This window comes from Carassius carassius, chromosome 15, assembly GCF_963082965.1.
Source record: "Carassius carassius chromosome 15, fCarCar2.1, whole genome shotgun sequence".
NCBI classification, from domain to species: Eukaryota; Metazoa; Chordata; class Actinopteri; order Cypriniformes; family Cyprinidae; genus Carassius; species Carassius carassius.
The window spans coordinates 2,467,110-2,494,202 of record NC_081769.1 but is presented as its reverse complement, the minus strand read 5'-3'; the positions used below and the strand labels follow the sequence as shown (position 1 = coordinate 2,494,202).

At 41.2% G+C, this 27,093-nt stretch overlaps 1 protein-coding gene across 1 annotated transcript in view; it reads right to left on the bottom strand.

The window, feature by feature from the left end:
- The window catches only part of bckdhb (branched chain keto acid dehydrogenase E1 subunit beta), an 82,037-nt gene that overhangs the window by 19,416 nt on the left and 35,528 nt on the right, over positions 1-27,093 (bottom strand). Inside the window, 3 exon segments of the mRNA XM_059568642.1 lie at positions 12,587-12,634; positions 12,765-12,774; positions 24,907-24,941. Coding sequence (XP_059424625.1) covers positions 12,587-12,634; positions 12,765-12,774; positions 24,907-24,941 — 93 coding nt within the window.

Here is a 27,093-nt window from a genome sequence, read left to right as displayed (position 1 = left end):
CACACAGAGCAGTGAACACACACACACACTGTGAGCACACACCCGGAGCAGTGGGCAGCCATTTATGCTGCGGCACCCGGGGAGCAGTTGGGGGTTCGATGCCTTGCTCAAGGGCACCTAAGTCGTGGTATTGAAGGTGGAGAGAGAACTGTACATGCACTCCCCCCACCTACAATTCCTGCCGGCTCGGGACTTGAACTCACAACCTTTCGATTGGGAGTCCGACTCTCTAACCATTAGGCCACGACTTCCCATTCTTCCCAAGAATCCATTTGCAGAGTGAAGAATTCAGGCCGAGGTCTATGAGTTTAGAAGCTATTTTTAAAGGGACTATAGTATTAAAAGCTGAGCTATAGTCAATAAATAGCAGCCTTACATAGTTCCTGTTATTGCTGTCAATGTGTGTGAGAGAAGAGTGCAGGATGTGAGAGATGGCATCATCTGTGGATCTGTTTGGGCGATAGGAGCAGATCTGTTTGGGCGTATGGAGGAGCAGATGACGTTTTTAACCAGTCCCTAAAAGACCGTCATGACTATTGATGTGAGGGCAACTGGACGATAGTCATTCAGACAAGAGGGTTTATTGTTCTTAGGCACAGGGATGATGACCGATTTTTTGAATGAGGTGGGAACCACCGATGTAGCAAGAGACTCATTAAAAATGGATGCAAACAAACCAGCGAGCTGATCAGCGCAGGACCGCAGAACACGGCCAGAAATCCCATCAGGTCCGGCTGCTTTCCGTACATTCACTCGCTTTAGTGCCCTCCGAACCTCGTCCTCCGACACGGTGATCGCATGATGATCGCTGATCTGACTGCTGCTTCCTGACGCGCTGATCGGCAGACTCACACTGCTTAGATTGCTTTCAAAGTGGCCGTAGAAAGTTTTTAGCTCGTCAGCCAGCGACGGATCTGCTCTCACCTCTGCAGAGGATTTATGTCCAAAGTTCATGAGTTTGCATTTACTTATAATTAAATAAAGGTTATGCGTATTTGGCGTGCTGTCCGGGGGGAGAGCTCCGAGCCCGGGGCACCCCATCCCCCCCACCCCCACCCCCCCCCCGTCCGGGGAGAGGGGTCTGAGCTCGGAGTTCGGCTTAGCCCAAGTGCTCCCCTGAGTTCTTCTACCTGAGCTGGGGTAGAAACTTGGTTGAAGGTGCGAGATCGGGGTGGCGGAGGGATTCTGAAAGTCGAGAGACAACGAAGGTAGGATGTACTTGATTATTTATAGGCGTTTTCTCGAGCTGATTGATAAACAGTGTAATTGCTGATGATGATGAACTGGCCGTGTTAATTATCCGTGCACGCTCCTCCCAAAATTTGTTTGTGAAACGTCACTTCACGAGTTTGCATTTACTTCTAATTAAATAAAGGTTATGCGTATTTGCCGTGCTGTCCGAGGGGAGAGCTCCGAGCCCGGCAAGACTCCCGAGCCCGGGGCACCCCCCCCCCCCCATCCAGGGAGAGGGGTCTGAGCTCGGAGCCCAAGTGCTCCCCAAAAAGCAATTAGAACGGGACAGCAGCCAGATACGCAAATTTACATCTCCCCAAAAAGCTGTGCTTAAATGTTAAATGGGTGCTGGGCGTCCTTTGGTGTATAAATGTTAAATGTCCATTTGACTTCCGTGGAAGCGTCCACTTGAAAGAGAGAGATGGGAACTCCCGCTGGAGATGCGATTATTGCGGCAGTTGGGAAGATCGAAAAGGCTCCTGCGGGAGCATACACTGCTGCGGCAGTGAGGATAATATGGAAAAGGCTCTTGGGGGAGCTGGCACTGCTGCGGTGGTGAGGAAATATGGAAAGGCTCTTGCTGAAGCTGACACTGCTGTGGCATTGGGGGATACGGAAAGGCTCCTGCGGGAGCTGATACTGCTGCGGCAGTGTGGAAATGCGAAAAGGCTCCTGCAGGAGCATACACTGCTGCGGCAGTGAGAAAATATGGAGAGGCTCCTGCGGGAGCATACACTGCTGCGGCATTGGGGGATACGGAAAAGCTCCTGCGGGAGCAGACACTGCTGCAGCAGTAAGGGAATATGGAAAGGCTCTTGCGGGAGCTGGCACTGCTGCGGCAGTGGAAAAATACGGAATGGCTCCTGCGGGAGCTGACACTGCTGCGGCAGTGAGAAAATATGGAGAGGCTCCTGTGGGAGCATACACTGCTGCGGCAGTGAGAAAATATGGAGAGGCTCCTGCAGGAGCATACACTGCTGCGGCAGTGAGGATAATATGGAAAAGGCTCTTGCGGGAGCTGACACTGCTGCGGCATTGGGGGATACGGAAAAGCTCCTGCGAGAGCAGACACTGCTGCGGCAGTGAGGGAATATGGAAAGGCTCCTGCGGGAGCTGCCACCACTGCGGCGGTGAGGGAAATACGGAAAGGCTCCTGCGAGAGCATACATTGCTGTGGTAATGAGGGAATGCGGAAAGGCTCCTGTGGGAGTGGGGTGCCGTTGGAATGAGAAATGGAGATGGCTAGGGAAAAACGGGTGACTGATGAGGGTTTGGTGGGCTTTCTTGAGATTTAAGCGGTCTGATCGGATGTAGCTCTTAAAAACTTCTGATGACCAGCGACCAAGTGTTTTGATCTGATGTTGGGAAAGGCCATTTTGAGCCACTGTGATGGCTGCACCTATTCTGAGGGAATGGCTGGAGAAATCATCAGCTGAGATAGCAGAAAGACATAAGACAGACTTTAGGATAAACTGCTGGATCAGAAATGGTGGGGTGGATGTTTCGGTTTAAAGCTGGAAGTGTTAGTGAGCTCTTAGCGTCTGAGAAAGCCGAAGAAGGCTAGGATAAACATGGCATCTAGCGTACGAGCGGTGTGGACGGAATGGTAACCTTTGCGGAGCGTGGAAATGCATTTAGTCAGGATTTCAAAGGTTATGGGCTGCCTGGTGTCTGAGCGCGTGGGGTGGTCTCTTTGAATGCCTTTGATGAGAAGGGAGGTCTGTGAATTGGCTATTAGGGGTGAGGATGAACCGATTATGAGTTGTTAGCGTTGAGGTGCGAAATAAATGAAGTGATAGAGAGCAGGGAAGAATCGGGGAACGGCAGATTATAGGCAGATGGAATGCTTTAAAACATTTCCATGCTGTTAAGTATGATTGCAGGGTACTTGGGGAAATGGCTTGGAGAATAGAATCTCTTGAAGTTTCGAGAAGGGGTCTCAAAGGATGATTCAGAGGAATTTTAGCTCTGAATAAGGAGGTACTGGGTTTGGGAGTGGTTCCGCCTGCGGTGCCAACAGCCTGAATTTCTGAAAGGCAAAACTTGCCTCAGGAATGTGTTTTGAGGTTATGATGAACTGATCGTTAGCGGAGATCCAGATTAAACATCTTTAAAAAGGCATTAAGGTGGGTGAATGAGAACAGCCATTATTAATTCAATGTACAGTAGCCTCGTTATCGCAGTGAATAACGATGCTGGACCATTCTTTTCCCCACAGAAAGGCTGCCAGGACAAGAGGATATAGCTCGAAAAGGGGTGAGGATATTAATGGCTGGGGAAAATCTAACAGCTGGGAGGGCCATGTAGAAGCGGACCAGTGATTTTGGTGAAATCCTCCAAAACCGGGGCGGCAGTTTTTGATTATTGGTGATTCCATAGGCTCTCTCTCGCGCACCTGCGCGGTTTAAAACATCCAATAGTTATGATTTGTCAAGAACAAAGGATTTAGCTCCACCCATGCATGATAATATCGTGTATTGTCGATCTTACAGGCTGACGATATGACGATTTGAAAAATGACCATATCGCCCAACTCTAGCAGGAGTGAGAACTGCTGCGGCACTGAGGAAATATGGAAAAAGGATCCTGCGGGAGCGGGCACTGCTGCAGCAGCGGGGAAATACAGATGGACGCTCCTGCTGGAGCAGACACTGCTGTGGCAGTGGAGAAAAAAAACAGATAGAGGCTCCTGCAGGAGCAGGCACTGCTGGGATGCTGGAGTGAGGATGGGCTATTATGGATGGATAAGGGGATGTTAAAGAGGGTTAGTTATGGTGGGTCACGAGTTTGAGTGAACAGGGATGGACTGGCATTAAGGGGGTTGGCTGATGAGGGTTCGGTGATCTTCTTTTATATGGAGACATTAGGGTATGGCGGAACAGAGAAGTAATGAGGAGCATGAGAGGAGGAGGAAAGATAGCTGCTGGAGCTGCCTGCGGAGATGTGCTTACGCTTGGGACAGTTCTGGTAGTGGAATAAAGAGAGGGTAAATGGCGGGCATTGGGGCCTGCGCCATTAGCGGAGGAATGCTCACACTTGGGACAGCTCTGGGAGTGGAAGAGAGAGGGGAAAGGAGGGGAAAGGAGGGGAAAGGAGGGGAATGGCGGACAACGGGGCCTGAGCCAAGGGTGTTCGGAGGGATGGGTAGGGCGGAACATAGAGAAGGAATGGGGAGCAAGAGAGGAGGAGGAAAGATAGCTGCTGGAGCCGCCTGCAGAGACGTGCTCACGCTTTGGACGGCTTCGGAAGTGGATGAAAAGAGGGGGAAAGAGGAGGTGAAGGGCGGGTATAGGGACCTGCGCCAATATTAGAGGCAATGTCACACTGGGGTTAGACTGTGGGGCTGCAGGCCATGAGTAGGGGAGAGGGTTGTCGGAAAAAAGGGGTTGTGGATGGGTCTGCACCGCTATCGGAGGCATGCTCACGTTAGCGTCTGCTACGGGAGCTTGAGGCCACTGAAAAGGAAAAAGGAGGTAAGTAGCAGCAGGAAGAAAGTAAGGGTCTGGGTTCCAAGTGGAAGCAGCTTCGCACTTGCTTCACGTGTTGTTGGTCACGGGAAGGGAATCCTGAAGAACCTATGTGCAACCTGCACTACAACCAGAGGCAGCCTCACGCTAGTGTTTACTACGGGAGCTGGAGGCCGCTGAACAGAAATGTTTTATTAATAGCATGAGGGAGCGGAAGAGTTGTGGGCATGTTTACAAATGGAGGTAGCCTCACGTTTGCTTCAGCTGCTGTAGCTGTAGGCCATGCGAAGGGGTTGGGGTGTATGATGTCTTGAACCTGAGTAGCCTGCACTGCTAGCAGAGGCAGCCTTATGCTAATGTCTGTTACTTGAGCTGGAGGACACTAAAAAGAAAAAAGGGGTGTTAGAAGTAACAGGATGCAAATACTGGGATGTGCAGGACAGTGTTGCAAGTAAAAGCAGCTTATGCTTGCTTCGGCTGCTGTAGATGTTGGCTGTGGGAAAGTAGAGAGGTTAGTAACATTAGACAATTCCTCGAGCCTTGTCCACATTAATATGTTCCTGTTGAAAAACATATTTTCCTCTCGTTTTGGCCTTCCAGCCTTTTTGAACGCTCTCCAGAGTGGATAAATTTGAAGATGCTTTTTTCACGTTGTAGTATGGACTGTAGAAACAGAGGCTTTTGAAAACGAAGCATGTTTAGTCTTGTAACACATTCTACCAATAGACATGTTTATAGCAGTAACGTTAACTTGCAGTTATGTGCTATTCACTTCCACATGGTTTCTAAAAATTATTTTGCATGCTTTTCATATTACAGTCCTAAAAGACAACAGAAAATTTACTCACAATTGCTGTCCTGCGGAAAACACGAGGGCAGTTGCGTTTTAGATCAATTCTGAGTGATCGCGCCAGTAAATGGTGAAATATTTCCATAAATAAATTGATCCTGCCAGAAAATTTTATGAAACGTATGTCTGTATCATCTGAGTGAGGTTTGGACATGCACAGTAAGGCAGGTGTAACGTTAATGGGTTCAGACATTTCGGTGTGGATAACAACTCTGAAAAAATGCCTTGTTGGCTTCATGGATAAAAATGGCATTGACATCGGACAGAATTACGTCATAACATCGTTTAACAAACTTTAGCAGCGAAACCTGCATTTTAGCAGCTTCACCTGAAAATATTAATTTGCAACACACGGTCTGCGGTACTAGTGGAGGCAGCCTCGAGCTGCGTTGCGGCCGGAAAGGCCGCGGTGAAGGGCTGAGCCGCGGCAGGAAGTGAGTGAGGCTTTGCTTCGGTGAGATCTGGGGCGCGGCCCCATTACTTCTCTGGTGGTGTCGAGCGAGGCGAGCTCGGGGCTTTGCACGGTCTGTTGGCCACAGCGTGTGGCTGTTTGAGAAGAGCAGGTGTCGCGATAACGCTTGATGCTCGGCGGCTGTGTTAGGCGGGATAGGAGTGATCATGGGGCCGGCGAATTGCAGCAGATCTGAAAAATCCCCGGTCTAACGTTAGATCTCTTCGTGGGTGGAAAATTGGGTCTGTGATGAGATGGCAAACTGCGCGAACCGAATTCTGAAAGTCGAGAGATAACGAAGGTAGGATGTACTCGATTATTTATAGGCATTTTCTCGAGCTGATTGGTAAACAGTATAATTGCTGATGATGATGAACTGGCTGTGTTAATTATCCGTGCACGCTCCTCCCAAAATTCGTTTGTGAAACGTCACTTATGATGATCGATGAAAACTCAGCAAATAATGGATAAATGTTCCAGATGAGGCGAGCAGGAGTGCGACAGAGTGGAGATATTCCTGGGGTCACATCATTTCTTGTTAATCATGAAACACACTCCTCCGCCTTTGAATTTGCCGGCCTCGGCTGTCCTGTCCATCAGTAAAACAGAGAAGTTTTCAGACGGCGTTACAGCAGCGTCCGGGACCAAGGGCGTGAGCCACGTTTCAGACAAACAAAGGATGTTACAGTCCCTAATGTCCCATTGGAAACTTATCCTGGCTCTAAGATCGTCCATCTTTTTCTCCAGAGACTGGACATTGGCGAGCAGAATGCTCGGTAAAGGAAGGCTGTGTGCTCTTTTCCTCAGTCTGTTGCGAATCCCAGCACATTTCCCGTGGTGTTTCTTGATCCGTCGCCTCGGGTGGCCATTGTTCATCTCGGCGTTCCGGAGAATCTCAGATGGCCACGATGGTTTGGAGGATAAAGTGTCCTGAAACAGGTCAGTGAAGCGGTGTCCAATGTCCAAAAGTATTTCCTTTTCGTATATGATCAGTGCAGAGGTAATGTGTGTAAAAAGAGAAAGCAGAAGTAGGTAAAAAAGCAAATAAAAACATAATCTAAGCGGAGCGACCTGGATGGCGACCGGACTCGGCAGTGCCATCTTTGTAGCTTTGAGCTGATATCTGAGAGGTAATTTGTTTAAATGTAATCTATTCCTGTGATCAAAGCATCATTCCTCCAGTCTTCAGTGTCACATGATCTTCAGAAATCATTCTGATATGATGATCTGCTGCTCAAGAAACATTTCTGATTATTATCAGTTTTGAAAACAATCGTGCTGCTTCATATTTTTTATATGCTAAAATAAAATACATGTATTTGCTTTCAATTTAAATAAATTTAATGCAAAGTATTAAGTATTAATTAACCCCAAACTTTTGAACTGTAATGCATGTGTTGGTTTGTCTTCTTAGCTTCACAAAACACCCTTCGGTATCCCACTGCCACCTGTTTTCTCACACACCCTGTCTGTCAAAACAGACTTCGACTGACCAGAAAAACAACTCAAGGAAGAAAAACTAGGAGCACAAACGAAGGTCCAAAATGAAGTCATCCTATTTTGTCTTTATGAGGTTCCAGTGGCATTTTAAAACACATGTCTCTGTCTTCATGAACTGAAGAGACAACTTAACGAGAAGCTAATGTGTTGACATTAACTATGGCCTGCGGCGCGGATGACGATTTTATTGTCCAATGTGCCGTTCATATGTCTCCCAGACGGATGAATGTTTCTCACTGCCTCTCGGATTCAGAATGCTGTCCTTCTAAAAAGGACTGAGCTAGTGGTCAGTGCTGTCATCTAACTGCTTATTTACAGTTGACCTCTCAACACCAGCAGTTCAATGCACTCATTACAAACACAGCCTGATCCGAGACACGACACATGATGAACACAGAGAGCAGGATTTACTGGGACACTCAGACTCTCTCCTTACAAGGGACACGCCATTCGTTTACATCTATGGAAGGATTTTCCGGAATATTTTCAAATGGAATTGCAAATTGTATTTTCATTTGCGTTTTCAAAATGTGGACGCATAAATTGTGACATAATCCAAATGCAATTGCAAATCTTGCATTACCGTTTGCATTTTCGCTTTCGCGAACGCACAGTAAGTGCCAAATTTCAAATGAAAAAGCAAAGTCCATTTGCAAATGCATTTCTGATGTCTTACGAGCTATGAGCCTGTCATATTTAAAAAGTAATATTAATTACCACATTTGCTTTTTCACTCTCTCTGCACTGTGCATGTAAACTTCCAAAACTCAAATGGAATCGCAATTCCTTTTGCATTTGAATTTCCGACGTCTACATGGAAACCTGTCAATCAAGTAAAAGGCGTGGGGCCATTTTATTGGCCGTGTTTGCATTGGGAAGTAACGTCACTCACCGTCGACGGTAATAAACAATTATTAATAGACGATTTTGCGGAATGTTTAAAAATGGAAGTAATCGGTGAAATTGTGGAGGACATTTTGACAGGTTAAATGAGTTTGTGGCCTTGACGAACAGCATCATCAGCAATGATGTCTTCGCCAATCTAAGTAAAGTGGCCAGTGATGTAAAGTGGAAATTTTCACCTGCAGCACTCTCCAATAACTTCTCATTTTCCCACTCCCCCTGTTTGACTGGAAGAGGTGGAGGTACTGGTCTGTTCATCTCTAATGATTGGAAATTTAATCTTTGAGTATCAACAGCTCTTTGAATCTCATTCAGTTACTGTTGTAGTTGTCCATCATCCCCAGGACCACTGGGATATCTTAGTCAATCGAGTGTATGAAATGGCAGATGATCCACAGAGGTCTGGGGCGGGGCAAGTGCGTTAAATGCGTTAATTTTAATGCGTTATTTTTCCCCATAATTAATTAATCTAATTAACGCGTTAAATTACGAGCCCTAATTTTTACCAGAAGCAACCGTTTAAACTTATCAAATGCATTTAGGATGGATTTCTTTCTTACAAACATGTAGCTTTTGTCTTCTCCAGATGTTAACTGATGGACTGGAGTGCTGTGGATTATTGTGATGTTTTTATCAGCTGTTTGGACTCTCATTCTGATGGCACCCATTCACTGCAGAGCATCCATTGATGAGACACCGATGCAATGCTACATTTCTCCAAATCTGACAAAGAAACAAACTCATCTACATCTTAGATGTTCAGAAGGTTCAGAGCACATTTCCAGTAGTTTTATTTCTTTAAGTTGTTTTGTCTTTAAAGCTCATGGTAGTCCGAAAAAAAAAAGTCGTGTTTTTTTTTATTTTGTGAACTTTTCTATGACAAACAATTCTGGTATAGTATTTAGATGCCCAAGATTTTTCTGGGTCCTGAAGCAAAACCAGTTGACAACCGCTGGTTTAGCAGTCCCTTCATCATCTTTGTCTCCTAAATGAGTTCCATAATGTAAAATGACCGCAGTGACAGCAATACACTCTCAAATATAGGAGGTTGCACAACAGCCATACAATAGCCCAAAATAATTACATGCTACTCAGGCAGCAAAAATTACACACAACGTCTGAGGTCTTTATGTCAAAGCCTTGCCGTAACAGAGCACTCATACTACACAAGAGATCATGATGATGATGAAATGGTTTTTCCTAGCAGTGCATTTGAAAAAGAAAGATCAGAGAAGCTTTTGACATGAAGCACGGTCTAAAAGCCCTAGAGAAAGATATTACAGTTCACACTGAAGATTTACCATTAGAGACAATTACACACCATTACCGTATTCTGTCATATAATAAAAGTCCACATGAAACAACATTCACAGCACATTTTACTTCTGCTGCCAGAAAAAAAATAAACATTCAGTGAAATAAAATAATTAAAAAAAACATTATTCAACTACAGCGTGTAAAATAAGTATTGAACACGTTACTCTTTTTCTGAGTTAATATATTTCTAAAGGTGCTGTTGACTTGAAATTTTCACCAGATGTTGGTAACAACCCAAGTAATCCATACATACAAAGAAATTAAGTTATGTGTAAAAAAATGCAATGACACTGAAAAAGTATTCCTACAAGTTAGAACGAACTGTCACATTGACAGACTGTAGTGAAGACCTTTGAGTTTCTGTGTGTATTTTACATGACACTAAAATGCATTTTTATGCTTTAATAATCACAACCACTAGTCCATATCACAATTCCATCAGTTTCCGCATTGCATAAATCATAACGACCTAGCTGTGTCAGTATAACAGCTATTTTAAAATGAGCCATCCATCAGATTTTAGAGTCTCAGCTATTTGTTCAATAAGCAATGCAGTGCAAATGTTGGGGGTAACACAGTAGTAATGCAAAAGTAATGCATTACTTAATAAAAAGTAATGCAATTAATCACTTTATGGCATAATGCAATTCTCTAATGCATTACATTTCAAAGTAACTTTCACCAACACTGCATGCATTATTGTGCTTTTGTGCAATAAAGGACAGCTCCACTTACAGACGGAGGGAATGAGGGGTTAACATCCTCTCTGTCCCGGTCTCAGTGTCCGCGGTGGCGACGGTTTACTGCATATTGTGCAGCAGGGCTGTGATTAGGACGGGCCGCTCGCTGGAGGGAAATGTCAGGTTTACTGCCGTTCCCATACACACCCTGCATAATGAGGCCTGCGCTGTGCCAGGGGTCCCGCTGGACAATCACTGCGTTTGAGGTCACTGGGTTCCAGTGAGAAAGCTGAAACTAGTTGATTAGTCCCGCCACTAGTCTTTAGCTGCACTTGTTCTATAAATGGCAAAATCTGGAAGAAAATAGCAGCCCGCAAACTGCCTAACCAAATATCTAGTCCGTTAAGACATTACAGGAAGAAAACATTTACACATCCTGCCCACAATATAGACATTGTTATTTTTTAAAATGGCTTGTGAACCTTTAATCGGAGGCAACCACATGGACATAAGTCACAAACACCATGTGATCTCCATGATGAATGGTCTTCAAGCGCAGCCTGAATTCCTAATCAGCTCTTTAACATGTCAGAGCGTTATTAACGTGCATGGGAAACGGAAGGATGGAGAGTAATTCATGCACATGCATATCAAAACGACATTGCCCTTGCACAGGCCTGCCCAACATGAAGCCTGAATGCCAGGGGAGACCTCAGACCGAAATATCTCCAGAAAGCCCAATTAAACCCAATTCTGCAAACTCAGGAAGGCCTGACATGACCTGCCTTTATCCCTTAAAACAGGCCACCAACCCAGAGCAAAAGAAAGATCAAAAACACACCATAAAACCCTTCAGTTTCTCACACTTAAGAGCTGAAGGAAGGGAAACTAGAAGCACAAGGGCAAACAAACCACTTCAGGCAGACTGCTTCAGTCATTTCAATAAACAGGTTAGTTCCTTGCTGCATTTTTTTTTCATATTCAAAATACACACAAACACACACATACACATATATATTCAAACTGGACCATTATTTTTCTGTGAACTGCATAAGTTATTGCAAAAAAATAAAATAAATTGCATTGTTGAAAGAGAATAAAAGCCAAAGTGTGCACTTCGCACATATATATATATATATATATATATATATATATATATATATATATATATATATATATTTGCTTGAGATTAATTGCATTATATAACTTTAACTTTAATATAATTTACAGCATTTTGAAGATGATAAAAATAAAAACACGTTTTGTATGTATGTATATATTGTACGTGCATCAAACTGATATTTATATAAAAGAACTCAAATATTTGCATTTTGTCATCATTTATTCACTCATAGGTCATTCCAACCCTGTGCAAATAGTATTATTCTTTTTTTTTTTTTACATCAAATACAAAAGGAGAATTTAGCTATAATCATGCGTGCAGTTACAATAAATTTGTGCAGATGCTTTCAAACTTCACTAAAGACACAAAAACACAATAAAAGTATAGTCTTGAGAAACTTATGAGAAATTGACTCAGGTCTGTCTGTTTAGTGAACAACTCCTTCAGACTGAATCTGTGAACTGCATTAACCAATGCACCGAACATCTACTTGACAGACTACTTTAATAATTATTTTTGGTGCTTTAACATCCCTTTTAAAGAGTGAATGTTTCAGCCTCCATTCTTCGTAAATGCATGGGAAAAAACAAATAATACATTAGAACCAGTAATTCCATGCAAACCAATATAATTTTCCAAAAGAGCAATGCTAGCTAAATGAATATCCACTGTGGAAGAACAACAACCAATACTTGCATCTCAGAAGGACTGGAATATAGTGTCCGAGTCTTGTACTTCTACGATTCTGTGCATGTTGGAGTTTGAGAGTATGAATCATCTTCTACTTTATATTGTATGGAAAAGAGAAGCCTTTAGTTTCAGTAATGCTTTTCAAGTTAAAACGACATCAAGGTGAGTAAATGATGGCTTCATGCTCAAGAGTTTCCTTCTGCAGAGGGCTCACTAAACGACCATCAACACAATGTCTCAGTGAGTGCAAGATCTTAGTTTGCTGCCATTCTGCACAGTATTAACACAAGTTTATCTGCTGGTGTGAAACAGAGATATCAGTCATACTCATTTTCAAACTGTAAAACTTGAACGAAAACATCTCCTAAAGACTTGGACAGTGGCCCTGTGGGACACTTTTAGCTCTAGAGTCTGCGTGACCTGGACTGCAAATCACTGAGCCACATGATTACACTCGAGCAGAGCCAACCCAGACCTCACTGCATTAACCAGAACGAACTCTGGTCCAATCTGGAGACCAAAACCTCCATCAGTTACATAATGCTGCCACTGGAGCGCTGCTGGACCATGAGCAGCTCATTTTCTCTTAATCAGAGCCGCTGAGCAATCAAGATCCGCACTTTTGTGTAAGACATAGTGAAGAGCAATGGGGTCCAAAGAGTATTAGACCCCACTGACTCCTCCTTACATAAATTTTTTCAGTATTAAAGCAATAATCTCATTAAAGCATAAATATTATTGGTAAAGAAATCTGAAAATAATAGCTATTAGGATTTACTAGAAATGTAGATTCTTGGTTCCAATGAAACGAGTCATGCTGAATCTGTTGATACCATTTTATTTTACGTATTTATTTACTTAAGAAATAGGGAAAATTTATGTTGATAAAAATATATATGAACTGATCTTCCCAAATTTCAGTATTATATAAACCAGTGTTATTTATGCATCTGTAATTGCAGTGTAAATACATCTAAAAGCTACTTTAGATGCAGCTTCTGCAATGCAAAAATGGATTTTGTGGATAGAAGAAAAAAAAAATGACATGCTAAAAATGCCCAAATAGCTTGGCTATTGGCTCACATTTGTTTTTATGAGCCTGAGTGGATTTCTCCTGCTCTCATCCAAGCAATGACACAGAGACAGCGAGGAATCCGGGAAATCTCACAAGTGTCGAGCCGAGGAATGCAAACTCTGCAGGAATGAGCGGAAAAGCAGATCTGATGAGGGCAGTAAATGAAGCATGATTAAAAAAAGAGAAGAGAAAGAAAGAAGAGTAGGCTACTCACAAATAAAGGAAGGTGGTGACTGCAAAGACAACTAGAGGAGCACATAACCAAGTACCACAGTAAATCCTGTGTAATCTTCAAGAGTCAATCTTTAGGACTCAAGTCAGAAACGCACCTGTACTCAACTCAACTCACAAGAAAAATACTCCAGCACACGTACAGAAGATCCTCGTTACAGGTCGTTTATTTAGAAATCAACTCCAGATGGAGCATTTAAAGTCATGTGAAATCAGGGTTACATCATTTCCTGCAGCTCTGGAATCATTCGTCACGAGAACAGCTGACCTGAAATTGGATGAAAGGAAAGCAACTATTCAATTTATTGAAACAAGACTTGTTGCCATAAAATCCCTAAAATCAATGGTTTTAAATGCTACAAGTACATTTAGGCACCACTATTATTATATTGTACTGTATGAAAAGTGTCTCATCTATTCTGACAGCCCTATTAATTTATACGGATTTAAATGCATGATGATGGAACAAGTAATCTAAATGTAAAAATAGTAGAAGTCGCTGTAAAATTAAATATACATTTTCAACAAATATGCTAAAATTTTGGTCTAATCTTGGCTGATATGTGCATTGTAGCCTGTATGTACCAGATGAACAACTTCTTAACTTCTTGACCGATAATTACGGTCAACTTCGCCCCTTCACAGTACTGTATAATGGATTAATTTAAAACTTAGAAATAAATTCTTTACAAATTGGACATCAGGACCTATTAAAATCACATTCCAGTATTCATGGAGTACATGAAGGTCTAACATAAAAAAACTCAAAGGGTTAGTTCACCCAAAAATGCCACTCAGCAGGTATTGCAGTGCTTCAGTCAAAAAGAAGTTAAATAAAAAGCACCCATCCATAAAAAAGTATTTAACAGTGATAATTATGTTTTGAATATGGATATTTTTTTTTACAAAAATGCATAGATTCATTACAGAAGGCCTTTGTTCACCCCCCAGAGACATGTGAGGCACTTTTTTTTTATGGATGGGTGCTTTTTTATTTCACTTCTTTTGGACTGATGCACTGCAACACCTGTCGACTGGCATTAAACAGCTTGAAAGATCAAAGACAGTTTTTAATATAACTCTGACTGGATTTGTCTGAAAGAAGAAAGTCATATACACCTAGGATGAGGGTAAGTAATTTATGGCCTAATTTATTCATTGCATTAACTTTTTAAATTAAACCGGTTTTCAGAATAACATTCAAGCATTTTCAAGGACTTCTTGAATGTAAGTGTCAAAATTTAAACACTTTCCAGGACCAGTAGAAAGCCATAAGAAACATTCTGTATATTTGTGCAAAAGAAGCACTGTTCCAAAACAAACTAATTACGGTAGCAGTACAGTACTTGTAGTTCATTAATATGGACCCCTGAGGGACAGCTGTCACTTGCACTCAAACAGCATGTTAATCAGATCACTCACTGCTCAGCATTATGCTACGCTAACCCTCTCCTTAGAACCCCAGGCAAAACCTTGAAAAGCAGACAGAAAGGTCTGTGGGCCACATGAGAACAGAGCAGATCCAGGGCCTGATGTGTGTCGGGTTAGGCCACAGTCCAACCTGAAGGGAAGCATAAAGCGCTGGACTCGGATCAGTCGTGACTAACTTTCCACTGCTTTTCCACAAATAAAGCACTGAAACAATGGCCACGCATGACAGAGTTACGACACCATCTCCTGACCAATATGTGTGAACCACCGAGTCTCAGAACATCCAGCGGCTGCAAACCAAAGTGATGCCTGTTAATAATGTAATTATATGTGTAAGAGTCGGTCATAAATATGCAGGACACAAACCAAGCCACCAGCCTTTCTTCCTCTGCCATCTCCACCAGAGTCATTCCCAGAGACTTACAAACACAACCTGCCAACAATATTCTCGTGCTGTGGTCGTCATCAAACAGAACCACTTCCTGTTCAGGACATGTGACTGTTTTAGTGTTCCTTGAGCTCAAGGAACTGCAAGTTTATTGGACAGTTTTACGGAGAATATTAGGGGTGTAATGATGCACAGAAGGATGGTTCGGTTCGTACCTTGGTTATGAAGTCACGGTTTGGTATGTTTTCAGTACAGCAGAGGGGAAAATAAACTAAGTTCCTTGTGTGATTAAATAGTGGTTTACTGAACAAAACGTCTCTCCTTCTGAAATTCAATTATGATTTAAATGTTCTTAAGGATAACAAATCTATCTGCAGAAAATTATATAGGGAGCCATATAACTGCACATTACTAAAATACTAAAGGTTTAATTAACTTTAATTAGGCAATTAACATCACAAAACTATTTATTCATAAATATAATAAACAAATGAAAAAAAATTATAACATAAGGAAGTTTTACATTAACATAAAACATCATTTGTTGAGTGAGTTTCCTGATAAAATGGAGAGAATTTGAAAGATGAGACTTTGCTTCTTATTGAAAGTGACAAAACTCAATGCTTACTGCGCTGTTGGATGGGATAAGCCTTGTGAAAATATACATATTAGTGTGTATATTATGTCTAGTGAAGTTTTATTCATGCATCAACTGACTAAAGATAGACTGTAGCATGACTTTGGGATTTAGGAATTGATACTGATTTGTTAAAATGAATATATATTAAACTAGTTTCAAAGTAAGATCCAAAAATACAAATGGTTAAAACAATGCTAATACTCTTAAAAAAGACTCTTAGCCGGTCTACTTTTTACATATGCTTAACTTTACTATAAATGAATAAATGGGTCACTTATAAATCCAAGCAAGGTTCTCTTTTGCAGTCATTTATGTTGAAGTCATTGAACATTCGTTGTGGACATTAACATATGGACGGTCATAATGCATCCATCTGTCTGGCATCAGAAAGTTCAGAACAAGTCGTTCCTGCAATTTCAGTGAATGCTATTTTTAGACTGTGCAGAAAGTTCTGAACATTACAGTATGGTTTCCGAGCTCAATGAACAAGGTCTGTAGAGTATTAGATAACTGTGCAAAGCCTTACATGACAGCAGAATGAAGCGGGACTGAATGAAGGCTTCAGTGCCTGATGGGATCAGAGTTCTAATAGGGGAAATCCAAAATAACCCAGTAATACCAAAAGTCAAGCTACCCTATAATAAAGAGGATCTGTAGGCTTCAGAACTACATTTTGTAAATTCAGACAATCCTAAAATTACAAGTCATCTTTCAGTAATAAGGAACAAACCACACACAAGTTGAAATACGCTGACAAATAAAAACATTTAATTAGCATGAAATCCCATTTCTATTGCATGAGGGGAAAAAAGAAAAATCTTTTCGATAAACCATAATGACATAAAAGTCCTAATTATGAGATAAAATGTTTAATTAAGGCATAAAAATTCTAATCGTGAGATAAAAAGTTATAATTGTTCAAATAAAATGTAATGGGCAATCCAAAGCATGACTTCTTATTCTTATGGCAGAAATGGGCTTCCACAGATTTTTGAAAGCTATGGTGAAAGAGAGGATTTTTAGCAAATCCTAACTAAAATGAGGATCTCTTTCTTACACAAACAACATATGAGCTGGACTATATAGTGCATGAATCATGTGACCTGCTTTTATGGCACTTCTGTCATGTTTTGAGCAGCATCCATCCACTTTTCTTTCACCAGAGCAGCATGAACATTCTTTGTGCAGTGAGACAACTAAATATCTCAAACCGAAAACTAGCCATCAGTGCAGTGCTAATTATGTTTTGGATGGCTGAAATCATTGACCGAAAACTTCTAGATTTCAAAGATACTTGTAAACACGGTTAAACTCCACTATATTACACAATCATTATTATATGATTTACCCTACAGTCTTCATCATTTAATGTATGTTTGAATAAGTCTGTCATGAAAGCATGCTTTTTATTACAGCCACAGTTTAAATGTGTATTGTATTTTTCAACAACGTACTGGTATGGAAGCAGGTATGGTATGGACTGCCTCGTGCATACAATTTACATGCTTATATACATCTCAGTTTTGAATTTTAAGTGTTGATTATTAAATAAATGTATTATTTGATCTCTAAATAAACTTTTTGGTCTCTATTGAAAACTTTGAGTTTTAGTGCATATCTACCTTCGTGTTCCACTGAATAAAAAGACGCAAGGAACAAAGTGATTAAATTAAAGAACTGTCACTGGTTTTTGGTGAACTAACCCTTTAAACTTTACGAGAAGCACTGCTTTGGCTTGTACAGCTGCATCTAAATGAATAAATAATTGATACAGAACATCCGTCTGGCTTTCAGACAAACACACCAGTCTGAGCCATGAGCTTTTTGAATTAAATCTGCATTAGAGAGCTCGGCACTTAGCAAATGAGGCCGACGGATTCATCTGGAGTGTTTCTCTCGAGCAGATGAAAGCAAGTCAGGCTCGCAGCTCCAACACTCTTCCAGTAATCATCACACCACGTCAAGAACACAAGCACGCAACTCCACATCCAAAGTCAAAGACACGCTGCATACAAGCTGATTCATTATTCAACACAGTCAAGCCTGTTTGCTGTGAAATGAAACATGTAATGACACACACTTTCGTTGTGGGGTTCAACAGGTTCAGCCAACAGCGCTCCGTCTCCACATGGATTACGCTCCAGAATTCTACGGCATATATGTGCCGTCTCACTGTACAGAGCAAACAATCCCATTAAAATGGAAAAGGCCGGGTCACTCCTCTATTCATCTGTGTGCGGATCCATCAGGTATAGCAGCGGCTCCACAGGCCTCAGGTCAGCTAGAGCGCAGATGATGCATGACCTCAGATGAACAGCATTATCTCTTCAAGAAACCTCCATCAGGAAACTCATTCTCCGAAGCCAAGGGAACAGTTGTGCTCCAAACAGTCTTTAAAAGCAGAACCAAGACAAACACTGCACAAAATCCTCCAAAGACAGACAGCTTTAAACCACTGCACTTTTGAATACGAGCGTTTGTGAAAGAACAGTGTTTATTAACTGCTGTGCATTACAAAACTCTATTATGCGATTTTCATAGTGAGGTTATGATTTGATCTTGCGTTATTAATAAACTGCAGAAGTGTTCTTGTAATTGTCTAGCAACACCAAGGCTGTGGGTTTGTTTCTCGGGAACACGCATTCTGTGGACGCTTTCGCTATTACGCTTATGTGATATTAAAGAGCTGCTGCATCAACAAGGTTTATCATTTGCATGCATGTTTAAACCTTTCAGCTTAAAGGTGCAAAATTTAATATTGACAGCTAGTGGTTGAAATGGGAACTGCAGTCCAAATTCTAAATATTGGAGAGAGTCGTTTCTTCCCCCACCTATTCCTCAGACTCGATACTTACACGCAAACTGACGATGGAAGGTCACGAGCCTTACACACTGCTGAGTTGGTAAACTGATTTATCCATGTTTTAATATGCCCGTGGTCACAGAGCATTATAGTTGGATGCAGAGGATTTTAGGTGAGGTAGAATCTGTAATCCCTGAACCAGTTTGTTTGCTGTTTTTCCACCAGCTGGCAACCCGGAGTGTCGAAATTCTACTGGGTAAAATTTTGAAATAGAAGGCACATTTCAAAGCAAAATAATTGGCTGTAATTTTGGCATGTTTTCTAAATATTTGCAAAAATATAGTTGTCAAACAATGTTTGGGCACTGAATTTAGGTTGTTTTTTGTTTATGTTTGCTTGTTTGTTTTGTTGCATTAAAACCCAACCCCATTTCAGAATAAAATATTAATAAAAAAAAAAAAAAAAAAAAAAAAAAAAAAAGCTATTTAAACCATTTATCTCTTAGCATTTTTTAGACCATTCTAATTCCAGTGTAAATGCATTCATGCCACCTCTGAATAACTTCTGAAAACAATGTTATGGCCACACTGTAGCCTTAAAATGTGTTTTCAATTCTACACTGAATCAAAATATTTCTTTGGGGGTACTTAATATCGGGTGGATAATATGACATTCTCTCTCTAATGTGCATTAAAAATCAGTTTCCCAGAAGAGAAAGACAAGAGTACCTTTGAGGATGTAGAGTAAAAGAAAATAATATTCTTAGTAAATTAAACAGGGAAACTACAACAGAATTTCTCTTTACATTCAAATGGTGCTTGAATTTAAAAGAACTGAGATCAACTTTAGGTCCATTTTAATCAGAGTCTCATCCCACTTTTAAATCACACCATGTATGCCTTTTTTAAGGTCTCTTTGATGAAACCAGTTTTAGAGTTAAAATGCACAGAATGGTGCAGAAAAATAAAACGGCGACTCTTCATTAAGATTTGGCAGGTCCTTTGTGATGCATGGCTTGTTTTCGGGGAACCACGGCCTTTGCTGCATGAGAATTCATGTGCGTTTAAAACAGACAGCGATCAAAACACATCTGGTCTAGTTCTGTGGATAATCTGCACTTGTGTTGCCTCAGCATCTTCGCTAAGATTAACATCCTTTGAATGAGGAAAAGTAGATGTTCAGGACCACCGCTGGGGCTGAGGAGCTCCAGGAGCTCCAACCTTCACATTAAAAGTAACATTCAGAAACACTGCGCAAACACGCAGTACATCTCAACATGCATTTAACTAGGTGCAAATGCAAGAGCAGCGAACTGCAGGCCCCAGGGCACATCTTGATCATGTTAACCAGACGAGGCAGTGCCGTTTGCTCTGGAACATCAGCTGTGCTGCCGAGACGTCCAGAGAGCGGAGTAAATAAAAATATCCTTTAAATACAGAGCTGAACCCATATGGAAACAAGACTCCCATTGTAATGAGGATTCGCCCTTTCCAAGATCTGCTGACCACTGGCCCTTGCACATGGAGGGAAGTGCCATCTCCAATCTCAGCTAGTGAAGAAGAGCGGACCGCAGACCGGGTCACACACTAGGAGTCCAGACAAAAGAACATGCATCTGAATCTGGACTGAAGCCTGAGACCCGAGTGTCTGTAACTGACCTGGCATGCCAACTCTAATTTAGGATAAGAGGCAGGAAGGAGAAACACCTCCTCATCTAAGTGTAGGGCACCTCTGGACTTCTCACACAGACACTTATGATTTATAGGGCTGAATTTAAATGAAAGTGAATCTGTGCTGTTCACAGACCTGCAAGGTCAAGGGTTCGCCAAATATTCATGAAAGTTATTATGCACTACCGTTAAAAGGTTTGGGGTCACTAGATGTTTTTAAAAGAAGGTGCTTATGATCTACGTACAAGGCTGCATTTATTTCATTAAAAAATAAAGTAAAAATGTGAAATATTATTACAATTTAAAATAACTGTTTTATAAGTGAATATGTTGTAAAAATTAGAATTTATTTCTGTGATGCAGCGCTGAATTTTCAGCATCATTCCTCCAGTCTTCAGTGTCACATGATCTTCAGAAATCATAATAATATGCTGATTTGCTGCTCAAGAAACATTCATTATTATCAATGTTGAAGACAGTTCATTTCATTTTATTCAGGATTTAATAAATAAGAGATTTTAAAAGGACAGCATTTATTTGAAAAATAAATCTTTTGTGACATTTTAAATATCTTAACTGTCATTGTTGATGAATTGAATATTTATCATTGCTCACGTATAATGCAATATATCAGGGTAATGAATATGCACAATATTGTTATTGTGGACACTTACTTATAAATACGTGAATAATTATATATTACAAATTATTCAGAATTTGGAATGCATTTTAAGAATACTATTCCATCAATAGATCAAAAAGCACAACACCGCTGTATGCTGCTTGAAAGACACGTGTGCTCTGATGTAAACAAGCCCGCATGAGAAGCACATGAAGAACACGTGAGAGACGCACTGAATGAAAGCACATTCACTCTCTGACAGCAGATGGCGCTAAACTGCAGAAAATGCAGCTCTTACCCTGGAAACCCCATAAATAAAGCAGCTGCCCTACTTTCTAAAACATATTTAAATAATTTAAATAGCCATTCAGATTTGTGTATTCGCTATGATGTTCATCACAGTGCCAAACACTTAAGTATTTAGTCTTAATAGGCTATTTATTTTCAAACTTTTTTTCCATTTTAATCTGGACGACAACATGCCCTGGATATTGTTTGAAAGTGTTTTGATTCTTAACTGTTAATTCACACTTTACATTAGGGCTTCATTAATTAACATTAGTTAATTCATTAGTTAACAAACTGCCAATAAAAAATTATTCTGAACATTCATCTCAATTTTAGGTATTCCAATATTTCATAACACGTTTTTAAAATCGATGGTTGCAACAGTGTTATTTAATGAGCAAACTAAGACTTGTATTTTTTAACATAGATTAATAACTTCAGTAGCAAATGTAGCTATTGCTCATTATGAATGTTAATGGTTAATTAAGGTTAACCAATGGGGTCTTATTGTAAAGTGATCCTTATGGGTGTTTATAGTTCTTTTGAACTTTAATCTGTAAAACTTTTAACTTTATATTTTTTTTGTATTGCTTTATTGTATTAAATGTTCAGTTATTTTTGTTATTAGAAAAAAGTTATTTAACCTGTTATACTGTATTATGACTACTTTTAAAAAAAAAAAAACTTGCAAATACCATGATAATACCATATACCGTGATAAAAGCATGAGCAATTAATCCCAACAGGAAAATACCGACATATCCGTAGTATGTATCTATAGCTAGTTACTTATGTCCATACAACTTCTGCATTGTATTTCAGGTCTTCCTGTATGAATAAAAAAGACAATAAGACAGGAATACAGAGCAAGAGTCATATGGCTTCTGCCGTGCTGCTTAAGGTATGTATGCATTGACTGATTGATTGATTGACTGATTGACATTTTTGGAGCTTGACAGATATGATCTATAGTCATCATATAGTCATCTTTGTCTGTCATCATATGCAAAAGGGCTGCATGAAGATTTTCAGATTTGAATCTTTGTAGGTTTGAAACATCATGAAGGGGAATGTGAATCTTTTCCTTTACGGCCAAGAAGGTGACCCATAATAATTTTATTATACTAACCATTTGTGCTCACCATAGAACACACATTATAATATTTTCAAAACAAGTCCCGGCCACCTAAATTTGAATGAACGGAAAGGAAAAAACACTTTCCACATTATATCATCTAGGCTGCTGGTCTGGCAGGGGCAAACTGGCCATTTTGCTTATCCTTTAAATGAACGTCTATTACATTTACTGAATGGTTCCAGACACCAGAAGGGAATATAACACACACACACACACAAGCACACAGCTTTCAGTTGGACTGTACTTTTAGCAGATTCCCTGTGTCAACAAGCAGTATGTGTATATATAGATCTCATAGTTGTTGATTAGCAGTTCTGTGGATCGTCCAGAGAAAGTAACAGGAAACCGAAAACAACATGTTCTAGATACGTGTTGCTTTAATGACCACAGAGAGGAGCCGTGATGAATATGTATGAGACACGCAGCCAAATGTATTTCACTGGCTGTTTGATACACTGGATTACACAGTTTTATCATCAACTAATGAACGTAATGTGATGAATATTTGTCAGTCATACATTTCTCATACATTTTAGCAAACTGAATATCACTGGTTTCATTGCTAGCCATATTCATATAACCATAACCGATTCATATTCATACTTTTAACCAATGAAATGTATTCACAATTAAAAGATTTATGAAATACTAAGCAACACTGAGGGGAAAAAATGTAGTAAAACAATTTTCACTCAGAAATTGAACATTTTTAAGTAGAAATACATGCATACAGACATACAGACTGACAGACAGAGAGAAATAAAGAGACAGAGACAGACAGACATAGAGAGAGACAGATAGACAGACAGACAGACAGAGAGACAGACTGACAGACAGACAGACAGACAGACAGACAGACAGACAAACAGACATAGACAGAGACAGAGACAGAGACAGACAGACAGACGGACGAATGGATAGGCAGACAGACAGACAGACGGACATACAGACAAATGGATAGACAGACAGATAGACAGAGACAGACAGAGAAACATAGACAAACAGAAAGAGAGACAGGCAGACAGACAGAGAGACAGACAGACAGACAGACAGACAGACTGACAGACAGAGAGACAGGTAGACAGAGAGACAGACTGACTGACAGACAGACAGAGAGACTGACTGACAGACGGACGAATGGATAGGCAGAAAGAGAGACAGAGACAGACAGAGAAACATAGACAAACAGACAGAGAAACAGACAAACAGACAGAGAGACAGACAGACAGAGAGACAGAATGAATGACTGACAGACAGACAGAGAGACAGAATGAATGACTGACAGACAGAGAGACAGACAGACAGAGAGACAGAATGAATGACTGACAGACAGACAGACGGACAAATGGATAGGCAGACAGACAGACAGACAGATAGACAGAGACAGACAGACAGACAGACGGACGGACAGACAAATGGATAGACAGACAGCTAGACAGAGACAGACAGAGAAACATAGACAAACAGACAGAGAGACAGACAGACATACAGAGAGACAGACAGAGAAACATAGACAAACAGACAGAGAGACAGACAGACAGACAGACAGAGAGACAAACAGAGAGACAGACAGACAGACAGAGAGACAGACTGACTGACAGACAGAGAGACAGACAGACAGAGAGACAGAATGACTGACTGACAGACAGACAGACAGACAGAGAGACAGAATGACTGACTGACAGACAGACAGACAGACGGACAAATGGATAGGCAGACAGACAGACAGAGAGACAGAGACAGACAGACAGACAGACAGACAGACAGACAAATGGATAGACAGACAGATAGACAGAGACAGACAGAGAAACATAGACAAACAGACATAGAGACAGACAGACATACAGAGAGACAGACAGAAAAACATAGACAAACAGACAGAGAGACAGACAGACAGACAGAGAGACAAACAGAGATCAGACAGACAGACAGACAGAGAGACAGACTGACTGACAGACAGAGAGACAGACTGACAGACAGACAGAGAGACAGAGACAGACAGACAGACAGATACAGACTGACAGACAGAGAGATACAGACTGACAGACAGACAGGCAGGCAGACAGACAGACATACAGAGAGACAGACAGAGAAACATAGACAAACAGACAGAGAGACAGACAGACAGAGAGACAAACAGAGAGACTGACTGACAGACATAGAAACAGACTGACAGACTGACAGACAGACAGACAGACAGACAGACAGACAGAGAGACAGACAGACAGACAGAGAGAAAGACAGACAGGCAGAGAGACAGACTGACTGACAGACAGAGAGACAGACTGACAGACAGACAGAGAGACTGACTGACAGACAGAGAGACAGACTGACAGACAGACAGACAGACAGACAGACAGACAGAGAGACAGACTGACTGACAGACAGAAAGACAGAGAGACAGACTGACTGACAGACAGAGAGCCAGACAGACAGACAGACTGACAGACAGAGAGAGTGATATATATAGAGAGGATAAGTGTGGGCAGTGTGTTGGGAAAACTGTTCTGCAGTATCATACACACACGCATCGTCTCACACATCTCAGCACACAACATCTTAAATAAAGCACAGATTGGCTTTTTACCCAAACATCGCACATCCGACCACATCTACTCTCTCCACACTCTAATCAACAAGAACATCAACCACAAACAAAGGAAAATATTTGCATGTTTTGTAGACTTTAAAAAAGCATTTGATTCAATTTGGCATGATGGTCTACTGTACAAAATCCTACAAATTGGCATTGGCGGAAAAACGTTTGACATTATTAAATCTCTGTACACCAACAGCAAAAGTGCGGTGAAGATGGGTAACCGCAGAACCGCGTTCTTCCAGCAGGGCCGTGGAGTGAGGCAGGGCTGCAGTCTGAGCCCAACTCTATTCAACATCTACATCAATGACCTGGCGCCAGCGCTGGAGAGCTCTACTGCGCCCGGCCTCACTCTACAGGGGTCAGAGGTCAGATGTCTGCTGTATGCAGATGACCTGGTCCTGCTGTCCCGCACACCTGAGGGCCTTCAGCAGAGCCTGTCCCTGCTGGAACAATACTGTCACGAATGGGCCCTGACCGTCAATCTGGACAAAACCAGAGTCATGGTGTTCCAGAAGAAAGCCAGATCTCAGGGACACAAACACCAGTTCCTGTATAAAGGCCAGGTCCTGCAGCACAGCTCTAGCTACAGCTATCTGGGCATCGACATCAGCGCTTCGGGACGCTTCGGTCTGGCTGTCAAAACACTCGCTGAAAAGGCTCGGAGGGCTTTCTATGCTATAAAGTCACGATGTGGACACTTAAAATTACCCATTAAAACCTGGATAAAATTATATAATTCAATAATAAAACCAATTCTTTTATATGGATGTAAAATTTGGGGACCAGTACTAAATTTTAAAAACTGGGATAAAACATCAGTAGAAAAATTACAATTGGAAATTGGCAAAAATATTCTGGGGGTTCACAGAAAACACGTCCACTGCGGCCTGCAGGGCTGACCCAGTCTGACCCAGAGTCAGTGCAATATAAAGCCCTCCTCGCCAATGAAAGCTCAGCAGAACCTCATCCTCTGAACTCACTCGCTCTTCAACTCATCCATCAGAATATACTCCCCATCAACCCCAACATCAACCCCAAACCTTTTATTAACCATATCCACAAACATCTAAAAGTCACTCATGATCAAGCACTAAAAGCACATTTTGCCCTCCAGAATAAACTGCAATGTTACTCGGCCCTCAATAGAACCACTAAATTGGCCAGTTATCTATTTATTAAACATTTTAAAGAAAGACAAATCCTCTCCAAATACAGATTAAGTGACCATGACCTAGAGATAGAGAGAGGAAGACATAGACAAACATGGACAGAGAGAGAGCAGAGGATCTGTAGACACTGTGACCTACAGCACATCGAGGATGAGGAACACTTTCTGCTCTTCTGCTCTAAATACACCAGTATAAGAGAAACCTTTCTGCCCAGGTTTGAAATCTTAATTCCATCATTCTCTGAACTGAGCGACACTGACAAAATGTTCTTCTTACTGGGAGAAGATGATAGTACAGCTGCACTAGCGGCTAAATATGTGTTAGCTATTCACAACGCCAGAGTCAGCTAATTCTCTAGAGAGACCGACTGCATTTATTCATTTATTAGGATAAATTGTGTTTATTTATGACATGATCTGTACATATATGTTTTGTTTGTTTGTTTTATTATTTATATATAATATGTTGATGCTTTGGCAACATTGTGTTTCACAGTCATGCTAATAAAGCTCATTTGAATTTAAATTGAATTGAGTGAAAGACAGACAGACAGACTGAGAGACAGATACAGACAGACTGACTGACAGACAGACAGAGAGACAGACAGACAGACAGACAGACAGACACACAGACAGACAGACAGACTGAGAGACAGATACAGACAGACTGACTGACAGACAGACAGAGAGACAGATACAGACAGACAGACACACACACAGACAGAGAGAGAGATACAGAAAGACAGACTGACTGACATACAGAGAGACAGATACAGACAGACAGACTGACTGACTGACTGACTGACTGACTGACTGACTGACTGAC